Source organism: Coregonus lavaretus, assembly GCF_964263955.1.
Source record: "Coregonus lavaretus genome assembly, contig: HAP1_SCAFFOLD_79, whole genome shotgun sequence".
NCBI lineage: Eukaryota > Metazoa > Chordata > Actinopteri > Salmoniformes > Salmonidae > Coregonus > Coregonus lavaretus.
This window is the reverse complement of record NW_028157882.1, coordinates 196,277-219,108: the sequence shown is the minus strand read 5'-3', so window position 1 is coordinate 219,108 and position 22,832 is coordinate 196,277. Positions and strand designations below refer to the sequence as shown.

At 43.3% G+C, this 22,832-nt stretch overlaps 1 protein-coding gene across 1 annotated transcript; it reads right to left on the bottom strand.

Annotated features, from left to right (window-relative positions):
• Positions 1–5,256: 5,256 nt before the first annotated feature.
• Positions 5,257–22,618, bottom strand: LOC311124724 (uncharacterized protein; the record flags this gene model as incomplete). The annotated part of the gene is made up of 4 exons (XM_084198828.1): positions 22,568–22,618; positions 18,399–18,858; positions 16,726–17,783; positions 5,257–5,349 (listed from the first exon to the last, which is right to left on the bottom strand). The coding sequence occupies exons 2-4, from the start codon at positions 18,850–18,852 to the stop codon at positions 5,257–5,259; spliced, it is 1,605 nt and encodes a 534-aa protein (XP_084054954.1). The 5' UTR covers positions 18,853–18,858; positions 22,568–22,618.
• Positions 22,619–22,832: the final 214 nt, after the last annotated feature.

Sequence of the window (22,832 nt, the reverse complement as noted above, 5' to 3'; positions counted from 1 at the left end):
TTAAGTATCAAATGTAAAAGTATAAATCACTTCAAATTCCTTATATTAAGCAAACCAGACGGCACAAGTTTTAAAACATTTTAAATTTACGGATAGCCAGGAGCACACTCCAACACTCAGACATAATTTACAAACAAAGCATTTGTGTTTAGTGAGTCCGCCAGATCAGAGGCAGTAGGGATGACAAGGGATGTTCTCTTGATAAGTGCGATGTCACTGTTGCCTACAAGGAGAAGACAACAAGAACAGGCTGATGAAATGTAAGGGGGACCATGTATTGTTCCAAAACATTTCAGAGGAACCACTGGGAGGAACACCAGCCACTGTGTAGTGCAGTCAGTCAGCTATAACAAAGAGCAGCAGAGAAAGCACTAAAACATCAGACCCTAGAGGTATGTAAAGTCAACTACCTCTCCACTAAAACACCAGACCCTAGAGGTATGTAAAGTCAACTACCTCTCCACTAAAACACCAGACCCTAGAGGTATGTAAAGTCAACTACCTCTCCACTAAAACACCAGACCCTAGAGGTATGTAAAGTCAACTACCTCTCCACTAAAACATCAGACCCTAGAGGTATGTAAAGTCAACTACCTCTCCACTAAAACATCAGACCCTAGAGGTATGTAAAGTCAACTACCTCTCCACTAAAATACCAGACCCTAGAACAGGGTTCTTCAATTCCGGTCCTGGAGGGCTGAAACACCTCTGTTTTTCATCCTCTCCTTCTAATCAGGGGCTAATTCAGACCTGGGACACCAGGTGAGTGCAATTAACTACCAGGTAGAAATAAAAAACAGAAGTGTTTCGGCCCTCCAGGACCGGAATTGAAGAACCCTGCCCTAGAGGTATGTAAAGTCAACTACCTCTCCACTAAAACACCAGACCCTAGAGGTATGTAAAGTCAACTACCTCTCCACTAAAACATCAGACCCTAGAGGTATGTAAAGTCAACTACCTCTCCACTAAAACACCAGACCCTAGAGGTATGTAAAGTCAACTACCTCTCCACAAAACACCAGACTGTTAAACCTACAGTGAGGGGGAAAAAAGTATTTGATCCCCTGCTGATTTTGTACGTTTGCCCACTGACAAAGACATGATCAGTCTATAATTTTAATGGTAGGTTTATTTGAACAGTGAGAGACAGAATAACAACAAAAAAATCCAGAAAAAACGCACGTCAAAAATGTTATAAATTGATTTGCATTTTAATGAGGGAAATAAGTATTTGACCCCTCTTCAAAACATGACTTAGTACTTGGTGGAAAAACCCTTGTTGGCAATCACAGAGGTCAGACGTTTCTTGTAGTTGGCCATCAGGTCTGCACATATCTCAGGAGGGATTTTGTCCCACTCCTCTTTGCAGATCTTCTCCAAGTCATTAAGGTTTCGAGCCTGACGTTTGGCAACTCGAACCTTCAGCTCCCTCCACAGATTTTCTATGGGATTAAGGTCTGGAGACTGGCTAGGCCACTCCAGGACCTTAATGTGCTTCTTCTTGAGCCACTCCTTTGTTGCCTTGGCCGTGTGTTTTGGGTCATTGTCATGCTGGAATACCCATCCACGACCCATTTTCAATGCCCTGGCTGAGGGAAGGAGGTTCTCACCCAAGATTTGACGGTACATGGCCTGTCCATCGTCCCTTTGATGCGGTGAAGTTGTCCTGTCCCCTTAGCAGAAAAACACCCCCAAAGCATAATGTTTCCACCTCCATGTTTGACGGTGGGGATGGTGTTCTTGGGGTCATAGGCAGCATTCCTCCTCCTCCAAACACGGCGAGTTGAGTTGATGCCAAAGAGCTTGATTTTGGTCTCATCTGACCACAACACTTTCACCCAGTTCTCCTCTGAATCATTCAGATGTTCATTGGCAAACTTCAGACGGGCCTGTATATGTGCTTTCTTGAGCAGGGGGACCTTGCAGGCGCTGCAGGATTTCAGTCCTTCACGGTGTAGTGTGTTACCAATTGTTTTCTTGGTGATTATGGTCCCAGCTGCCTTGAGATCATTGACAACATCCTCCCGTGTAGTTCTGGGCTAATTCCTCACCGTTCTCATGATCATTGCAACTCCATGAGGTGAGATCTTGCATGGAGCCCCAGGCCGAGGGAGATTGACAGTTCATTTGTGTTTCTTCCATTTGCGAATAATCGCACCAACTGTTGTCACCTTCTCACCTTCTCACCAAGCTGCTTGGCGATGGTCTTGTAGCCCATTCCAGCCTTGTGTAGGTCTACAATCTTGTCCCTGAACCTTGGAGAGCTCTTTGGTCTTGGCCATGGTGGGGAGTTTGGATTCTGATTGATTGATTGCTTCTGTGGACAGGTGTCTTTTATACAGGTAACAAGCTGAGATTAGGAGCACTCCCTTTAAGAGTGTGCTCCTAATCTCAGCTTGTTACCTGTATAAAAGACACCTGGGAGCCAGAAATCTTTCTGATTGAGAGGGGGTCAAATACTTATTTCCCTCATTAAAATGCAAATCAATTTATAACATTTTTGACATGCGTCTTTCTGGATTTTTTTTGTTGTTATTCTGTCTCTCACTGTTCAAATAAACCTACCATTAAAATTATAGACTGATCATTTCTTTGTCAGTGGGCAAACATACAAAATCAGCAGGGGATCAAATACTTTTTTCCCTCACTGTAGTAGGTAAAAGGTGTGTGGTGAAATGTAGTTTAGACAACATAGCGGTCTCAGCAGTCAGGGGCACAGCCAAGCCTCATCAATGACGAATGGAGACGCCAGGACCTTCCTCACACCATCATCCAAGAGATCGATGAGCTACTTGGACCAGGACAGCTCACAGGTATGGCAGCCAATCAGACAATACCATTCATTGGTTGAATACCTGTAGAGTTTCCAGTCCCAGTCTCCAAATACCAGCACTTGTGTCCAGTGATCCTAATGTAGCAGAGGAACCTATCGTAGGTTTCAGTGTGATAGAGGAGGTAATCAAGGGTCAACAATAGCAGGGAATGACATCAGACAATGTGCGCACAACCTGTACTGTAAGTGGTGCTTTTGACATTGACTCATGTACAGCTAAGCCTGTTATCCAGTTTTTAAAAATGCATTTAACCCTTATTTAACCATATAAGTTGACTGAGAACACATTCTAATTTACAGCAACAACCTGGGGAATAGTTACAGGGGAAAGGATGGGGGATGAATGAGCCAATTGGAAGCTGGGGATGATTAGGCGGCTATGATGGTATAAGGGCCAGATTGGGAATTTAGCCAGTAAACCGAGGTTAACACCTCTACTCTTACCATAAGTACCATGGGATCTTTAGTGACCACAGAGAGTCAGGACACCGGGGTTAACATCTCTACTCTTACCATAAGTACCATGGGATCTTTAGTGACCACAGAGAGTCAGGACACCGGGGTTAACACCTCTACTCTTACCATAAGTACCATGGGATCTTTAGTGACCACAGAGCATCTGGTCTCACATCCAGGTACCAACCAGAACCAACACTGCTGAGCTTCAGAGGCAAGCCAGCAGAGGGATGCAGGGTGGTATGCCGCTGGAAAATGCACACATATCAGTCAGACAGTGAGGGGGCCATGGTTAAAACAGGCAGACGGAAGACATTTCTTCCTCCAGGGCAAGCTACCACTGTTAGGTGTCTAACACACATACAGACTGAGAAAGAGACGATGTTGTTCGCCCTTGATAGTAGCTCACTTCATCTGCCTGAAGGTCTACACATACCGGAAGTGCTCATCACTATGAGAAAAGGTCATTCCTCCTCCATCCCAGTCTCTGTTGTTAACACCCCCAAACACAGTGTCACACTAGGCAGGCGTACTAGTTTGGGGCACATACAGACTGTTAAAGTGGTGTACCCGGCAGCAGTGGAGTGCTAGGAGAACAATCAGACACAGACACACAAAAATTACCTGTGAGTCAGTACAGGAAGATACCACCGCCACAACTGAAGAGCTCTACTACAGACAGAAAAACATGGGACCCTCCATTAGCTTTAGATCACCTGACCAGTGAACAACAGGCCTCTGCCAAGAGAATGCTCAGAGAGGACTGTAATGCTTTTTCAAGGAATGAGGATGATATGGGCTGTATTCCATCACTCCAAATGCACATTACATTGAAAGACCCGACCCCTGTACAAAATAATTACATCTCTGCTCCAAAGCCAGTCCACCAGGAGGTGAAGGAGTACCTGCAGGAATTAATCAACAGTGGCTGGATCGCAAAGATGGGAGTTTAAGACTGTGCTGTGACTACAGAGAACTGAAAAAGAGAATGACTGAGTCCTATGAGATAGCATCCAAAAATGCAGTCAAGTCAGCTGACTGGGGTAAGAAGCAGTGCGACCAGAGAAGCTACGGGTCAGAGCTTCAAAAAGGCAGCAGGGCAGTGCGACCAGATAAGCTATGGGTCAGAGCTTCAAAAAGGCAGCAGGGCAGTGCGACCAGATAAGCTATGGGTCAGAGCTTCAAGAAGGCAGCAGGGCAGTGCGACCAGATAAGCTATGGGTCAGAGCTTCAAGAAGGCAGCAGGGCAGTGCGACCAGAGAAGCTATGGGTCAGAGCTTCAAGAAGGCAGCAGGTCAGTGCGACCAGATAAGCTATGGGTCAGAGCTTCAAGAAGGCAGCAGGGCAGTGCGACCAGATAAGCTATGGGTCAGAGCTTCAAGAAGGCAGCAGGGCAGTGCGACCAGATAAGCTATGGGTCAGAGCTTCAAAAAGGCAGCAGGGCAGTGCGACCAGATAAGCTATGGGTCAGAGCTTCAAGAAGGCAGCAGGGCAGTGCGACCAGATAAGCTATGGGTCAGAGCTTCAAGAAGGCAGCAGGGCAGTGCGACCAGAGAAGCTATGGGTCAGAGCTTCAAGAAGGCAGCAGGGCAGTGCGACCAGATAAGCTATGGGTCAGAGCTTCAAGAAGGCAGCAGGGCAGTGCGACCAGATAAGCTATGGGTCAGAGCTTCAAGAAGGCAGCAGGGTCCATGTAAGTAACATGAGAGAATGAGGAGGGCTAGGTAAGATCCGCTCCTACTGGGAAGATGAAGTCTATGACATCCGGGCCCGCAATGGTAAAGACAGTCCAGTGTTCGAGGTCCCGCACGAGAGTGGGAGAGGTAGGATAAGAGTGCTCCATCAAAATCTGTTGTTGCCATGCGACTTCCTACCAGTAGCTGAAACCCCAGAATGACCTCAGAGCAAAAAGAGTAAAAGAGAGGTGTCAGTCGCCACAAATGGCTGAAGAGGAACAGGAGTCGAAATCAGCTGGAGAAGGAATGGAAAGGGTGCTGGGCACAGAAGACATGGATGAGAGTCAGGATATAGGAGAGGACTCTGAACCTGAAAATGGGCACCTAGAGATGGTAGAACGCAGGTCACAGTATCCAAAAAGGGAGAGGAGGGCAGCCAGACTAACTTATGAAAGTCTTGGGCAACCCAGCTTCACACAGAGAACGTTGGCAGCCAAAGAGATATCAATGAACTTTTATTTTATTTTTTATATTTTTTATTTAACCTTTATTTAACCAGGTAAGCCAGTTGAGAACAAGTTCTCATTTACAACTGCGACCTGGCCAAGATAAAGCAAAGCAGTGTGAATAAAACAACAACAACACAGAGTTACATATGGGGTAAAACAAAACATAAAGTCAAAAATACAACAGAAAAATATATATACAGTGTGTGCAAATGTAGAAAGTTATGGAGGTAAAGCAATAAATAGGCCATAGTGCAAAATAATTACAATTAGTATTAACACTGGAATGATAGATGTGCAAGAGATGATGTGCAAATAGAGATACTGGGGTGCAAATTAGCAAAATAAATAACAATATGGGGATGAGGTAGTTGGGTGGGCTAATTACAGATGGGCTGTGTACAGGTGCAGTGATCTGTAAGGTGCTCTGACAACTGATGCTTAAAGTTAGTGAGGGAGATAAGAGTCTCCAGCTTCAGAGATATTTGCAGTTCGTTCCAGTCATTGGCAGCAGAGAACTGGAAGGAATGGCAGCCAAAGGAGGTGTTGGCTTTGGGGATGACCAGTGAGATATACCTGCTGGAGCGCAGACTACAGGTGGGTGTTGCTATGGTGACCAATGAGCTATGATAAGGCAGGGATTTGCCTAGCAGTGATTTATAGATGGCCTGGAGCCAGTGGGTTTGGCGACGAATATGTAGTGAGGACCAGCCAACAAGAGCGTACAGGTCACAGTGGTGGGTAGTGTATGGGGCTTTGGAGACAAAACGGATGGCACTGTGATGGACTACATCCAATTTGATGAGTAGAGTGTTGGAGGCTATTTTGTAAATGACATCGCCGAAGTCAAGGATCGGTAGGATAGTCAGTTTTTGCTCGCCTGAGGTAGAGTATCTTATGATAAGCTGTAGACCACACTATTTACCAAGAGAGTTTTCATCTATATTTTTCATAGCTGTCTATTTACCACCACAAACCAATGCTGGCATTAAGATTACACTGAATGAGTTGTACAAGGCCATTAATCAACAGGAAAACGCTCATCCAGATGCAGCGCTCCTAGTGGCCGGGGACTTTAATGCAGGGAAACTTAAATCCGTTCTACCTAATTTCTACCAGCATGTTAAATGTGCAACCAGAGGGAAAAAAACTCTAGACCACCTTTACTCCACACACAGAGACGCATACAAAGCTCTCCCTCGCCCTCCATTTGGCAAATCTGACCATAACTCTATCCTCCTGATTCCTGCTTATAAGCAAAAACTGAAGCAGGAAGCACCAGTGATTCGGTTAATAAAAAAGTGGTCAGATGACGCAGATGCTAAGCTACAGGACTGTTTTGCTAGCACAGACTGGAACATGTTCCGGGATTCTTCAGACAGCATTGAGGAGTACACCACATCAGTCACTGGCTTCATCAATAAGTGCATCGATGATGTCATCCCCACAGTGACCGTACGTACATACCCCAACCAGAAGCCATGGATTACAGGAAACATCCGCACTGAGCTAAAGGGTAGAGCTGCCGCTTTCAAGGAACGGGACTCTAACCCGGACGCTTATAAGAAATCCCGCTATGACCTCCGACGAACCATCAAACAGGCAAAGAGTCAATACAGGTCTAAGATTGAATCATACTACACTGGCTCTGACGCTCGTCGGATGTGGCAGGGCTTGAAAACTATTACAGACTACAAAGGGAAGCACAGCCGCGAGCTGCCCAGTGACACAAGCCTACCAGACGAGCTAAACCACTTCTATGCTCGCTTCGAGGCAAGCAACACTGAAGCATGCATGAGAGCACCAGCTGTTCCGGATGACTATGTGATCACGCTCTCCGTAGCCGATGTGAGTAAGACTTTTTAAGCAGGTCAACATTCACAAGGCCGCAGGGCCAGACGGATTACCAGGACGTGTACTCCGAGCATGTGCTGACCAACTGGCAAGTGTCTTCACTGACATTTTCAACATGTCCCTGACTGAGTCTGTAATACCAACATGTTTCAAGCAGACCACCATAGTCCCCGTGCCCAAGAACTCTAAGATAACCTGCCTAAATGACTACCGACCCGTAGCACTGACGTCTGTAGCCATGAAGTGCTTTGAAAGACTGGTCATGGCTCACATCAACAGCATAATCCCAGAAACCCTAGACCCACTCCAATTTGCATACCGCCCCAACAGATCCACAGATGATGCAATCTCTATCGCACTCCACACTGCCCTCTCCCACCTGGACAAGAGGAACACCTACGTGAGAATGCTATTCATTGACTACAGCTCAGCATTCAACACCATAGTGCCCTCTAAGCTCATCACTAAGCTAAGGATCCTGGGACTAAACACCTCCCTCTGCAACTGGATCCTGGACTTCCTGACGGGCCGCCCCCAGGTGGTAAGGGTAGGTAACAACACATCTGCCACACTGATCCTCAACACGGGGGCCCCTCAGGGGTGCATGCTCAGTCCCCTCCTGTACTCTCTGTTCACCCATGACTGCATGGCCAGGCACGACTCCAACACCATCATTAAGTTTGCCGACGACACAACAGTGGTAGGCCTGATCACCGACAACGATGAGACAGCCTATAGGGAGGAGGTCAGAGATCTGGCCGTGTGGTGCCAGGACAACAACCTCTCCCTCAACGTGACCAAGACAAAGGAGATGATTGTGGACTACAGGAAAAAAAAGAGGACTGAGCACGCCCCCATTCTCATCGACGGGGCTGTAGTGGAACAGGTTGAGAGCTTCAAGTTCCTTGGTGTCCACATCACCAACGAACTATCATGGTCCAAACACACCAAGACAGTCGTGAAGAGGGCACGACAAAGCCTATTCCCCCTCAGGAGACTAAAAAGATTTGGCATGGGTCCTCAGATCCTCAAAAAATTCTACAGCTGCACCATCGAGAGCATCCTGACTGGTTGCATCACCGCCTGGTATGGCAACTGCTTGGCCTCTGACCGCAAGGCACTACAGAGGGTAGTGCGTACGGCCCAGTACATCACTGGGGCAAAGCTCCCTGCCATCCAGGACCTCTATACCAGGCGGTGTCAGAGGAAGGCCCTCAAAATTGTCAAAGACTCCAGCCACCCTAGTCATAGACTGTTCTCTCTGCTACCGCACGGCAAGCGGTACCGGAGTGCCAAGTCTAGGTCCAAAAGACTTCTCAACAGCTTCTACCCCCAAGCCATAAGACTCCTGAACAGCTAATCATGGCTACCCGGACTATTTGCACTGCCCCCCCACCCCATCCTTTTTACGCTGCTGCTACTCTGTTAAGTATTTATGCATAGTCACTTTAACTCTACCCACATGTACATATTACCTCAACTACCTCAACTAGCCGGTGCCCCCGCACATTGACTCTGCAACGGTACCCCCCTGTATATATAGCCTCCCTACTGTCACTTTATTTTACTGTATATATAGCCTCCCTACTGTCACTTTATTTTACTTCTGCTCTTTTTTTCTCAACACTTTTTTTGTTGTTTTATTCTTACTTTTTTTGTTTAAAATAAATGCACTGTTGGTTAAGGGCTGTAAGTAAGCATTTCACTGTAATGTCTGCACCTGTTGTATTCGGCGCATGTGACCAATAAAATTTGATTTGATTTGATTTGATTTGATTTTACGAGGGCATGTTTGGCAGCATGAGTGAAGGAGGCTTTGTTGCGAAATAGGAAGCCGATTCTAGATTTAACTGGAATTGGAATGGAGATGCTTAATGTGAGTCTGGAAGGAGAGTTTACAGTCTAACCAGACACCTAGGTATTTGTAGTTGTCCACATACTCTAGGTCAGACCCGTCGAGAGTAGTGATTCTAGTCGGGTGGGCGGTTGCCAGCAGCGTTCAATTGAAGAGCATGCATTTAGTTTTACTAGTGTTTAAGAGCAGTTGGAGGCTACTGAAGGAGTGTTGTATGGCATTGAAGCTCGTTGGGAGGTTTGTTAACACACATGTATACAAAATGGTGTCGTCTGCGTAGAGGTGGATCTGAGAGTCACCAGCAGCAAGAGCGACATCATTGATATACACAGAGAAACGAGTCGGCCCAAGAATTGAACCCTGTGGCACCCCCATAGAGACTGCCATAGGTCCAGACAACAGGCCCTCTGATTTGACACATTGAACTCTATCTGAGAAGTAGTTGGTGAACCAGGCGAGGCAGTCATTTGAGAAACCAAGGCTATTTAGTCTGCCAATAAGAATGCGGTGGTTGACAGAGTCGAAAACCTTGGCCAAGTCGATGAAGACGGCTGCACAGAACTGTCTATTATCGATCGCGGTTATAATATCGGTTAGGACCTTGAGCGTGGCTGAGGTGCACCCATGACCAGCTCGGAAACCGGATTGCATAGCGGAGAAGGTACGGTGTGATTCGAAATGGTCGGTGATCTGTTTGTTAACTTGGCTTTCAAAAACTTTCGAAAGGCAGGGCAGGATGGATATAGGTCTGTAACAGTTTGGATCTAGAGTGTCACCCCTTTGAAGAGGGGGATGACCGCGGTAGCTTTCCAATCTCTGGGGATCTCAGACGTTATGAAAGAGAGGTTGAACAGGCTAGTAATAGGGGTTGCGACAATTTCGGCGGCTATTTTTAGAAAGAAAGGGTCCAGATTGTCTAGCCCAGATGATTTGTAGGGGTCCAGATTTTGTGCAGCTCTTTCAGAACATCAGCTGTCTGAATTTGTGTGAAGGAGAAGCGGGGGGGGCATGGGCAAGTTGCAGCGGAGGGTGCAGAGCTGGTGGCCGAGGTAGTGGTAGCCAGGTGGAAAGCATGGCCAGCCGTAGCAAAATGCTTGTTGAAATTTATCGGTGGTGATAGTGTTTCCTAGCCTCAGTGCACTGGGCAGCTGGGAGGAGGTGCTCTTATTCTCCATGGACTTTACAGTGTCCCAAAACTTTTTGGAGTTAGTGCTACAGGATGCACATTTCTGTTTGAAAAAGCTAGCCTTTGCTTTCCTAACTGCTTGTGTATATTGGTTCCTAACTTATTGGAGACCTAGGTAAATGAAATAGACTAAGTATTCTCAATGATTGCTTAAAAAGTGAGAATACGCCGTCCTTGACCGTTTTTGGTGACCTAGGAAGAGAAGGGTACAAACAAAATAAACAGTGGGTAAGAAGACTGGAGAAAACCCACCTACGTCAAGAGATGTTGTTTGGTTGTTATACTAATGCATTTAGCATACCATTATGGGCAAGTTCTGATTAAGTCTGAGGAAGCTAGGCTACCATAGTGCACAATGGTCCTATTTGTCAGAAACAGCAAGTTAAAAGGGAAATGACTGCTGTGTAAAAAGGCTAATACCTTTCTGTATAAGTGGTACAGTCGAATTGCTCATTTTTGGGTTCCCTGTGTAATGTCAACAAGTAATTGAAGGTGTAATTTACCTGTATAGTTGTAATGTTGGGACAACATTTCTCAAGAGGGGGAGAATGTGAGATGTATGGTGAACTTTGTCATTTCTAGCCAATCATTTATTTATAGAAGTGTGGTTGTGCTGGATTCGGCCAACAGAGGGGGCTGCTCGCTCTAGTGGTTGCTTCACCAGCTCTCACTGCTGTGGTTCTCGCACTAGCTTGTTGTCTTGTCAGTTGAATTAGTGACAAGCCATCTGTAGCTGTACAAAGAACAACCAGATTTAAACACATTATTTTAAACTTAATTTACAAGGTGAGTAAGTTGTAAAGCACATAATAAGAAACACTAAGTTAAGGGGAGCGTAGTTATGGTATTGTTTTCATAGTTAAATTCGTTTGTTCATGTCCGCTAGCATAGAAGCTAACAATAGTTAAAGGCAGCTCCAGTGAAGCTAGCTGCCGTCGTCATGGTAACGGAGGCCCAGTCCAAACAGGCACTGGGTATAAACAAAAGGGGAAACATTGTTTCTTGCTCTGTATTGAGTGCTAGCTGAAGAATGAGATGATTAAATGTATTTGTGAGAATAGATCATGCTATTTATTTAGTAATTGTATAAGAATAGAGTTGAATGAGTGACAAGGCAACTGTAGTTGGACTAAGAAGAGCAACCAAGAGGGCAACATACTGTTCACTTTTAAACAACACTGTTCTGGCGACCTTCTTCCACAGGTGTTCCAAGACTGATAATGTTAGCTAATTAGACCTGTGTGCAGGGCTGGCTTTAGCCTTCTGGGGGCCCTAAGCGAGATTTGGGTGTGAGTTTTTTTTATGTTCCCCGTCTTGATGGCGGAGAGAGAAATTGACATTTTAATGTTAATTTGCAGTTTACACATTTTGCCATGGGGCAGAGAGAAACATTTGCAATTTTATAATACATTTAATGTAATTCTACTAATTTCACCATGGGGCAGAGAGACATTTTTTAAGTTTTATTGCTCATTTCCTGCAATTCTACATATTTGGCCATGACTTACAGTATACCATGAGAATGATATCTGAGTATGAGTGACTAACAAAATCAATGGGGGCCCCCTGGAGATCAGGGCCCCTGGGCACGTGCCCCAAGTTTAGATAACTGGCTAGACTAACTTATCAATGTAAAAATTGCTAGCTGACATAGGTAATTGAGTGACTGTCACTAACCACGTTTCCATCCACAGTTTGTATGCAAGTAAAGTCATACCATATATAAAAAGAAAAACTGTGATGGAACAGGTAGTTTCGGTACAATCTTATAAATGGCGACAGATAATTTGTTCGTTCGACATGGTGGGATCTTTTTGTGTGAGTAAAATGAATTATGCGAAATGGTGGTGGAAACACCTTTATGCGCAAATATTGATATAATAACAATCATATCGAAGTAAATTTGAGAGTCACGTGGTGATATGGTGTGTGGTCCTTTCACTATGACAACCAAGCAGTTTATTAGGCAGTATAAAACGGAATAAATTATGATAAACGTTACAGGAAATAAATTATGATAAACGTTACAGGGTGGTGAAAGTGCACAGTGAACTTTATGATCCTTTCCAATAAATACTGAGGGTCTTATTCTGGTGACATGATGATTGATGCTTGACTGCCGTTTGACAAATAATATTCTCGCACTCATCCATAATAATCTCATCATATAGACTAGCCTACACGCACTGTTTACCTGCACTGTAGCCTATCTGCTAGCTGTTGGCTAGTGTGCACGTGCCAAGACCAGAGTAGGCAGATTTACTATTTAACGCAACAGTTTTTGTGACAAAACTATCGGTAGAGTTGAAAATGAGATGGAAAAACATTGAACTTTAGATTTTTATGCGGTACATGAAAAATTTAAGCGTAGAAGTAAATGTTGTGTGCATTACGTCATCACGCACTGACTTTTATCTGCAACAAGTCAGATTGGTGTAAACACACCACTGGTGGGAAAATGGCAATATTTTCTTTATGCAGATTTTGGTATATTCACATGAAGATCTGAATGGAAACCTAGCTACCGACTGTCAAAACAAGAGAAAAACTACTGATGCACAACCACATTTCTAACTTGCGCCCCTGTGTATTCTACTATTCTAACTCGCAACAGTAAGTTGAGACCCCGACTGAATTCCATTTATGTTGCTTATTTAAATTTACATTTCAGTCATTTAGCAGAAGCTTTTATCCAGAGCGGACTGGAGCCGACCCTGCCTGTGACCTGAACATTAGCATGAGCAACAATAGTTGAATTGGCGATTCACCTTCAAAATAAAAGTCCCCCATTGAAACTGATGCAAACAGATGGAAATAGTGAAATCATGCCACAATTGGACTAGATAACGCTAAACAAGGTTGGAATGTTACATAAACTAAACAAAATAACATTATTAGCTAATTTTACCCAAAAAAAGTGGATGTATTAGACTTCAGAATTGCATTAGGGGCATATTGCACTGTACATACTTACCTATGGATTGTGGATCCATGAAACGGGATATCAGCCTACTCTGTGACACCGACAGATTACAACTCTGAAGAGTTTACACACATATTAGCTTTGTAGCTGTTTTTGCAGGACTTTGACTGTGGCAAATCACCTCCCAAATCCGCCTTTTAAGCGCATTGGACATTCATATTGCACTGTAGCATTACCTATTATGGAGTGTGCACCCATGAAATGGGATATCAGCCAACTCAGTGACACCCACCGAACACAACTGTGAAGAGTGTACACAAATATTAGCGTCATAGCTCTTATTGTGGGACCACATGCGCACGTTGAGCAAATTCACAATATCGTTCTGTGTGAATCGTATATCTTATCTTATATCTTCATACAATTTTGTTTGGAAGTAATAGCGATGTGTTGCTCAAATAATATGTGAAGTGGTTGGACCGTTTTAGCAGTTTATCACGGTTCCAAGTGGTGTAGTGGAGGATATACACCTTATTCCCACTTATTTTTCAGCGGGCATTGCATATACTCACTTCTTCATCCTCACTGATACCTATCAAAGTAGTGGAGTGGAGGTATAAACTGTATCTATTAATAGGGTTGATGGAACAGATCGGAATGTTTAGATTAAAATGTTGAGAAACTATTATTTCGTCACATTTTAGGCGCAGCAATGTGCACAAGGCAGTAGGACTACACGTGAATGTTCCTAAATGCAATTTGCGGGAAAACATGTACAGTTAAAAAAAAAAACATGCAAGCGGTTTCATGGACAGAGATGGAAGGATCCGTTAGAAAGAGGGGTGTATTTAAAGATGGAACAACTGTCATGGGTTGTTAATATGATTAGGATAATGCCTTTAGCTGCTAGTCAATGAAAGAAAGTTGAAAGAAAACCAATAGAACAGGAGAACGCATATGAGTAAGTCTTTATAAAAATAATTGCCTCAACGTTTCTATGGTGGGATTTTAGCTATAGACTACTTTGAAGCAAGGTAAGATATGACTCATAATATGAAGTAAAACGTCCAGGTTTCAAACAATGAAGGAACAGGAAAAATATAGCGACGCTAATGATAGTCCGAACCTCCTTCTGGTAGATGGAAAGGGTCGCCCAAAAATGAAATGTTAACTAGTACCATTTACATTTTACATTTTAGTCATTTAGCAGACGCTCTTGTCCAGAGCGACTTACAGTTAGTGAGTGCATACATTTTTCATACTGCCCCCCCGTGGGAAACGAACCCACAACCCTGGCGTTGCAAGCGCCATGCTCTACCAACTGAGCTACAGGAGGCCTAAGTAGCCTATGCCTATCTGTCAGAATGATATGATTATTTGCGTCAATCCAGTGGCCATTTATTTTGCAAACTCCCTCTCATGTGCTACAGAAACACCTCTAATCAGACAATAGTGCTAGGTGCCTGCACACTTGAATTAAAGGGTAACTACTCTAAAAAACCTAAATGTATCTGATTTTTCCCAGACCTCAAAAGTGGTCTCCTGATGTGGTTTAAGCTTTGTTATGGACTTAGAACCTACAAAGTTGTTATTTTTCTGTAAAAAAAAAAAATATACAGAAAAAATGTGTGATTTTCTAACTGAGTTTATCTGTTTCAATAGTAGGCCTAATATTAGCCTACTGCACAGTACAGCTTGGGTTGGCCTGACTGTGAAAGACCAATCAGGTATCCTGAACTATGCCCACATTTAGAACTAAGCAGCATGAAAACAGTAAAGTAAGGTATTGTAATACACCTTTTTATTCAGTTTTACATCATGGTAGTTTGTTGGATGAACAAACAGAGTTTCAGAATGCTGACATTGAATCACAAATAAATACAAACAATGACAGAGAAAAAAATTACACAAAGCTGCATATAATATTTAAACCTATTAAAGACAAACCTGACTAATTTGAAGGGTTTGGAAGAAAGTTTTGCTAAAATAAATAAATGGGTTTGTTTAATAAGAAAATTAGAATATGTTTATCAGTTTCTTCAGATCTACAAACACCAAAAGCAGAATTGGGTGTAGTTGTAGTCCGTTTCTGGACCGGACCAACACTAGAGACATTTTTTGAGAAAACATTTTCACAAATAAAACATTCCCAATAGAGGAGTGGCTGTCAGTGTTGTAGTACTTGAGTCCAGGACTCAGACTTGACTCGTAATCAATTCACGATTTTCATAACTTGTGACTCGACTCGCACTCGACCAGTGGTGACTCTGACAATGACTCGACCAGTGGTGACTTAGTTGTCAGAAATCTCGCTATTTTGCATAATTCAACATACTACCAGCAAATGTTACATCCAATTGGCGACAGATTTTCATGCGAATATTCTAAAATCCGCATAAATAAAATGTGCAAATTTTCCCACCAGTTTCCACCCAACGGACTTGTTGCAGATAAAAAGCAGTGCATGATGACGTAGTGCACATTGAAGGTACTTTTCGGCTTAAGTTTTCATGTGACAAATACAAATCTAAAGTTCAATGTGTTTCCATCGCACTTTCAACTCTACCAATAGTTTTGTCACAAAAACTGTTGAAATTAAATAGCAAATGTGCCCCCTCTGGTTTGGCACGTGCGCTCTAGCCAACAGCTCGCAGATACAGTGCGGGTATAGCAACATGATGAGATTATTATGGACAAATGAGCGAGATTATTTTTATTTGTCACATGACAGCCAAGCGTCAATGTATATGATCATGTCACCAGAATAAGACCCTTGATATTTATTGGAAAGGAGCATCAAGCTCATCACCTTGCCCTTTCACCACCCTGTGAAGTTCCTCATAATTTATTTCATCTGTGGCCTAATAATCTGCATGCTTTCCCGACGAGTCGTAGTGGGAGGATCACACGTCATCGCGTGACTCCAAGTTTACTTAGATATGATGGTTAATATATCAATATTACCGCAAAAAAAATATGCGTTTCCACCAACATTTCTCACATAATACATTTTACTGACACAAAAAAGATCCCACCTTGTCTAGCGTATTTTGTTTTGTTGACATTTGAAAAGTTTACAGACAAATTTTCAGGCCTTTCATTACATTTTTTTATCTGACGTACTTTACTCGCAAAAAAAGATTTGATGGAAACCTGGTTAGTGTCAATATTAATTAGATGTAGTTGCCCAGCTTGGCAACACCATTATAAGGTCAGTGTTGGGCACTGCACTGTGCTTTGCCTTCTGATGTTCCTTCAGGCTTTGTTTCCATTTAAAGCAATTCCCACACTGAACACAGCTGTACGGTTTCTCTCCTGAGTGTTTTCTCTGGTGTTGCTTTAGATTTCCTTTCTCATTGAAGCTCTTCCCACATTGGGAGCAGTGGAAAGGCTTCTCCTCTTTGTGTACTCTCTGATGTTTCTTTAAGTCTATTACCCAACTGAAGCTTTTTCCACATTGGGTGCAGTGGAAAGGCTTCTCTCCTGAGTGTTTTCTCTGATGTTGCTTTAGATTTCCTTTCTCATTGAAGCGCTTCCCACATTGGGAGCAGTGGAAAGGCTTCTCCCCTGTGTGTATTCTCTGATGTTTCTTTAGGTCACCTTTCTTACTGAAGGTCTTCCCACATTGGGAGCAGTGGTGTGACTTTATTCCTGTGTGGTGTGACTTTAATCCTGTGTGAGTTAGCTGGTGTCTCTTCAGATATGATGACAAACTGAAACACTTCCCACACTCAGAGCAGTGGTAAGTCTTCTCTCCACTGTGTATTCTCTGATGACGCTTAAGGATTCCTTCCAATTTAAAACTCTTCCCACAATGATCACAGCTGTATGGTTTCTCTTCTGTGTGCGTTAGCTGGTGCTTCTTCAGATATGATGACAGACTGAAACCCTTCCCACACTGAGAGCAGTTAAAAGGCTTCTCTCCTGTGTGAGTTAGCTGGTGTGGTTTTAAATGTGATAACTGACTGAAACTTTTCCCGCACTCAGAGCAGTGGTAAGTCTTCTCTCCTGTGTGTATTCTCCTGTGTTTATTTCGATTTCCTTTATCACTGAAGCTCTTTCCACACTGGGAGCAGTGAAAAGGCTTCTCTCCTGTGTGTATTCTCTGGTGAGCCTTTAAGGTGTCTACACGACAGAACCTCTTCCCACACTGAAAGCAGTGGTACGTCTTCTTTCCTGTGTGACTAAGCTGGTGCGTCTTCAAGCTGCTTGGGGTCTGAAAACTCTTCTCACAATGACCACATGGATATGTTTTCCTTCTTTTGAGAGTTTGTTGGTGTGATTTGAAGTGAATTGGACAAATAAAACTGCCTATGCAATCTGAGCAGGGGCGAGGTCTACAAGTGTGCCTTTTCAACTCCTCTGGCTCATAGAAACCAGTTAAGCAGTCCATGCAGTGATGATGTTTCCATCTTGAGTTCCTCTGCCTGTGTTTATGGTTTCCTGATGCTGTGGTACTGGGATCGCTGTCTGAGCCTGGATTGGAGCTCTCTCCTGTGAGAATATGTTAGAATCAGTAAGGGAACATTGAAAGGGGATTTAAAATACTTGTTGATTGAAGTAAAAGCACAATAATAGTTTTGGAATCCCCTGTGGCCGCCAAGTCACCAACCTCTCTCCGTACTCCACACCTAAACTTACCTGGGTCACTGATACTATCTACTTCTTCCTCTAGATCCAAGGCACCAACCTCTCTCCGTACTCCACACCTGAACTTACCTGGGTCACTGATACTATCTACTTCTTCCTCTAGATCCAAGTCACCAACCTCTCTCCGTACTCCACACCTAAACTTACCTGGGTCAGTGATACTATCTACTTCTTCCTCTAGATCCAAGGCACCAACCTCTCTCCGTACTCCACACCTGAACTTACCTGGGTCAGTGATACTATCTACTTCTTCCTCTAGATCCAAGGCACCAACCTCTCTCCGTACTCCACACCTGAACTTACCTGGGTCAGTGATACTATCTACTTCTTCCTCTAGATCCAAGGCACCAACCTCTCTCCGTACTCCACACCTGAACTTACCTGGGTCAGTGATACTATCTACTTCTTCCTCTAGATCCAAGGCACCAACCTCTCTCCGTACTCCACACCTGAACTTACCTGGGTCAGTGATACTATCTACTTCTTCCTCCTCTTCCTCTAGATCTGGAGCAGACACATCCCTGTTCTCCTCTTCTTCTTTGACTCCTCTCTCCTCCTCTTCTTCTTTGACTGCTCTCTCCTCCTCTTCTTCTTTGACTGCTCTGTCCCCCTCTTCTTCTTTGACTGCTCTCTCCTCCTCTTCTTCTTTGACTGCTCTCTCCTCCTCTTCTTCTTCTTTGACTGCTCTCTCCTCCACCTCCTCTTTGACTGCTTTCTCACCCACCTCTTTTACTTTCCTCTCCTCCTCGATTCTTCTCCCCTCCTCCTCCTCTTTGACAATCACATTGAGTTCCAGTGGTTGACTGCAGTCTTCCAGCTTCACTGAGACCATCTCTGGACCCCGCTGTGAGCTTGTCTGGGCTGGAACACCACAGCCAGAACCCAGGGACTCTGTGGACTTGGGATCAGACATGGAAGGCTAGAGATGGATCCAAAAGAGGAAGCACAACACGTGAAAGGTGAGTTACATCAAATACTGGAACAGCTTAGATAATAAAGGGATAGACCATGCAAGATATTCCATGCACTATGAATCTCTGCCAGTAAATGTAACTAGCTAGCTCATGTTGCTTTGGCGATGGCAACAATAGCTAACATCAGCAATGTGGAGCTATAATTGGGTTAGCATAAGCTTACTGACTAGCCCTTGATCATGACTCTCAGTTCCATTACATTACACAGAAGAGTCATTGGACGAAGGTATCTTCTGTAGGAGGGAGTTTAAGAGCTCCGACACTCGGTCTGAACATTAACACCCATCGCTTGCGCTACGGTTTTGGAAGCATATGGATCTTATCTTTCATATCAGAGAGAAATAATAATAATTTTAAAATGTTTACATTGATACACCTTTACAGGGTTAGGGTTAGTGATCCCACATGGCCATATCTCCATGTTACAGCGCATGTTTACAGAAGACAGACAGAAGACAGAGGGCCCACCTGTGCTAATTAGCCACTTAGCATGCTCTGATCACCTGTGTGTAATGGAAGAAGGCCTCCAGAAACATGTTGTAACTGAAAAATACTGACGGCTGCAACTGTGATAAAGCCGGTTAAAAATGTACAGTAAGTGTATATTTTGCATTTGTGAAATAATTTTGATGTGGGCAGCGACGCTGAAATTGTTTTATTGCCTGTGCTACAGAAGGCTATACCTGTCGCTAATACAGGACTAGTAAAGGCCCAGTGCACTACTTTTGTGAGAAAAAGAAATTATCTATTAGTTTTTTTAATCAATATTGTTTTTTTTATTTAGATTTTTCTGGGGGCGCTACAGCACCCTCAGCACGCCTACTTCCCACGGTATGCCTGTATCAGTGGCGGCTCCTGAAAAAATTCTCAGGGGGGGCAATTTTTCTGATGATTTAGGTGACCTACACACATTTAAAAAAAGATATGTCCAGCAACAACATGAAGACAGGGGCAGCATATAAGTCAATGCCAGAAGCATTTATTGACTGATCTCAAAAGTGTTGGCTTACAAAAGCAAAATAAGTTATCACAGTAAAAATAATCAAGGGTGTTCTTTCACATTCCTCAACACTGCATAAACAATATGCATTTCCATAAACAAATGAAATATCAGCTGAAAATACAGCATCTTGGTATTTGTTCAGATTGCAGGATCAACAAGAGCTTTTACCACATTTTTTGCCTCATGGTTGAATTGGAAATATGTGCACCTGAGCATAATTCACAACAAGCAAGCAGGAGCTTTTGATAGAGGCTACTGAAAACATTGATGCAAGTTATTGGTAATAAGAAATTTTTATAGACTTCCATATTCTGCCCTCTTGTATAGATTTGTGAAAATGAACAGTGATAGACATTTTGCCTGAAAACAGAATTAGAAAATAATTTCTAGAAAAGGTAAACACAGCTATCTGTATGGCTTTGTAAAAATGAACAACCATATTCTGGCCAATTGTATAGATTTGTAAATATGAACAACCATATTCTGGCCAATTGTATAGATTTGTAAAAATGAACATGAACAGATTATTATTTATTTTTTTACTTTAAAAAAAAATGAAAAATAACGATTTTAAACAACATCAACTGTGAACTGATTTGGGCGTGTGTGTTAAAGAGACAGACAGGGAGGGACAAAGAGAGAGAGAGGCTACATTACTTGTACTGAAACTGTTCTCTTCTCTCTTTCAATGCAGCAAAGCGGTCAATGACTTTCTCATTGAAATCAGGCATGCTGAGGACTAGTTCCCTCTCCATGGAAAGCATGGCCAGTGCATTCAGACGTTCCTGGCCCATTGAATTTTGCAGGAATGTCTTAACTCGTGTCAAAGTTGAGAAACATCTCTCAGCTTCAGCTGTTGTCATGGGAGTAGTTATGAGGATGTTCAACAGAGTCACAGTCTCAGAGAACGTCTCCTGGAGGTTGTAGCTCATGAGAACCTGGTACAGTGCCAGTGCACCACAGTTTGACTTTCTCGTCGTCGGCAAAAAGACCGTTCAGTCTCTCCAAAAGCACACTGGCGATTGAGACTGAGGTTGATTCCGAGATGGGAAGGAACTCAAAAAAGCGCTCCTGCACTTTGTGGTTGCTATCTATGTACCTCAGCACAATCACCAGCTGTGTCTGTGTAGAAACGTCCGTGGTCTCGTCAGCTTGGATAGCTACGAAGTTCGCCGACTTCACCTCCTCCACAATATGTTCCCTCATGACCGCTAGCATACACTCCAGTAGCTCGTTTTGAATGGTCTTTGATGTGAACTTCTTTCAAAGAGACAATCGAGTTGCACTGAACGCTAGCCATCTTTTGATAGTAGTACGTGAATTGATTGACGCTGCTACCCGCTCTTTTCTTAGTTACGTTCATGGTTATGTTACGTATGACGAAAGCGCGTAAGTGCAAGCCCTCAGAAACCCATAGAGATTGTATTGAAAGCTCTGATATTTGAAAAAAAAAGATTTTACATGAGAGGCTATGACAGACTTCTGGGGCGATTTTCAACCTGACTGAAATCGCCCCAAAAGGGGCGGGGCCATTTGAAGCACGACTTTAGCCTGATTGGACATTTAGTGGCAGATCAGACGTCTAGATTAGAACACTGATAACTACTGTTGCCGTGATATAATTGATTAGAAAAAAAATCCCTTCCTTTTCCCGTTTGGCAGTGCGTCGCCCATATCGCCCTAATGAACACACCGCCCCTGGCCTGTATAAGGTCCTTGGACCTTAAGGAGTACTGCGGTCAAATGAGCTGACACTTGCAAAACGCAGTCAAATCAACATCCGGTAGAAACCAACGCTACTGCAGACGGCAAAAGTTGAAATATTTTAACTGTGGCGACAAGTTGCGTCCACCGTGGCGGCATTTACCGTCGTGCTCTCATTGAAAACAATGGCATCCGGTTTGCCGTCTACTTCGTACCATCTAAACGCAGCATCACTCTACCCGTGGCCGTGATATGAAAGTCATTTTTTGAAACGCCGTAAAAATGAAAAACGATTTGGTATAATTTTTATTGTGGAATATTGAATAAGTGTGCTTCAAACTGTTTGTTTGGAATGATTTGTAGCGTATATCCGTAAATGAGACTGATTCAAGCCGTACCGTAAAGTGTTGTTTATTCACGCACCACATTCAGGAGGAGACTGAACGCGGATGCCTTGACTGCGTTTTGCGAGTGTCGGCTCACTTGACTGCTAGATACATTACGAGAAATATAGTTTAAAGCAAACGACATCTAAAACTGATATTTGATTTGTAATCACTAAATGAATCATGATTACTGAAATTAAGTTGGCTAGCTGCCTTCTTAGCTACCTAACGGCCTAGTTAGCCATGCTAACTTACTATCCGAGTAGCCAATAGATTTATGTCATCTTATAAATGAACAATTCAACTTCATATTTTTTTACATTTTCTTAATCACAAATAATATGGTGATTTACAACATCGTATTGAAGATAAACAAACGTGCTTGCTATGACAACTAGTTAGTTATATAGCTTCTAATGGCTCGTTAGCAAGCTAGCTAGCTAGATCATTGAATATGCTAATTGTTGACATGTTGATCGGGTGGACAAAAAAATCCGATTATTAAATTATGCTTTCTATATTTGGAAACGTTCTAGAATATGTTAGAAAGCTTGATTTTACCTTGACACTTGATTTTGAAAGTTGACAGGTCTTGTTGTTGTAGCCCTCTTTTACCAGAACGAGATATGTGCTGTCACCGCGAGAATACAGATCTGCATTCAAGACAGTCATGGCTGCGCTAGATGCTCACATCGCGCAACTCCATTATGAAAATGATAATATTATGTTCTACCCAGTTGTTTGGAGGGTTTCTGCTCATATGTGAAGCGGCTGCAAGACCCACACTGCTGAAAGAAAGCAACTTGTTACCTCATGCAAGCTGTTT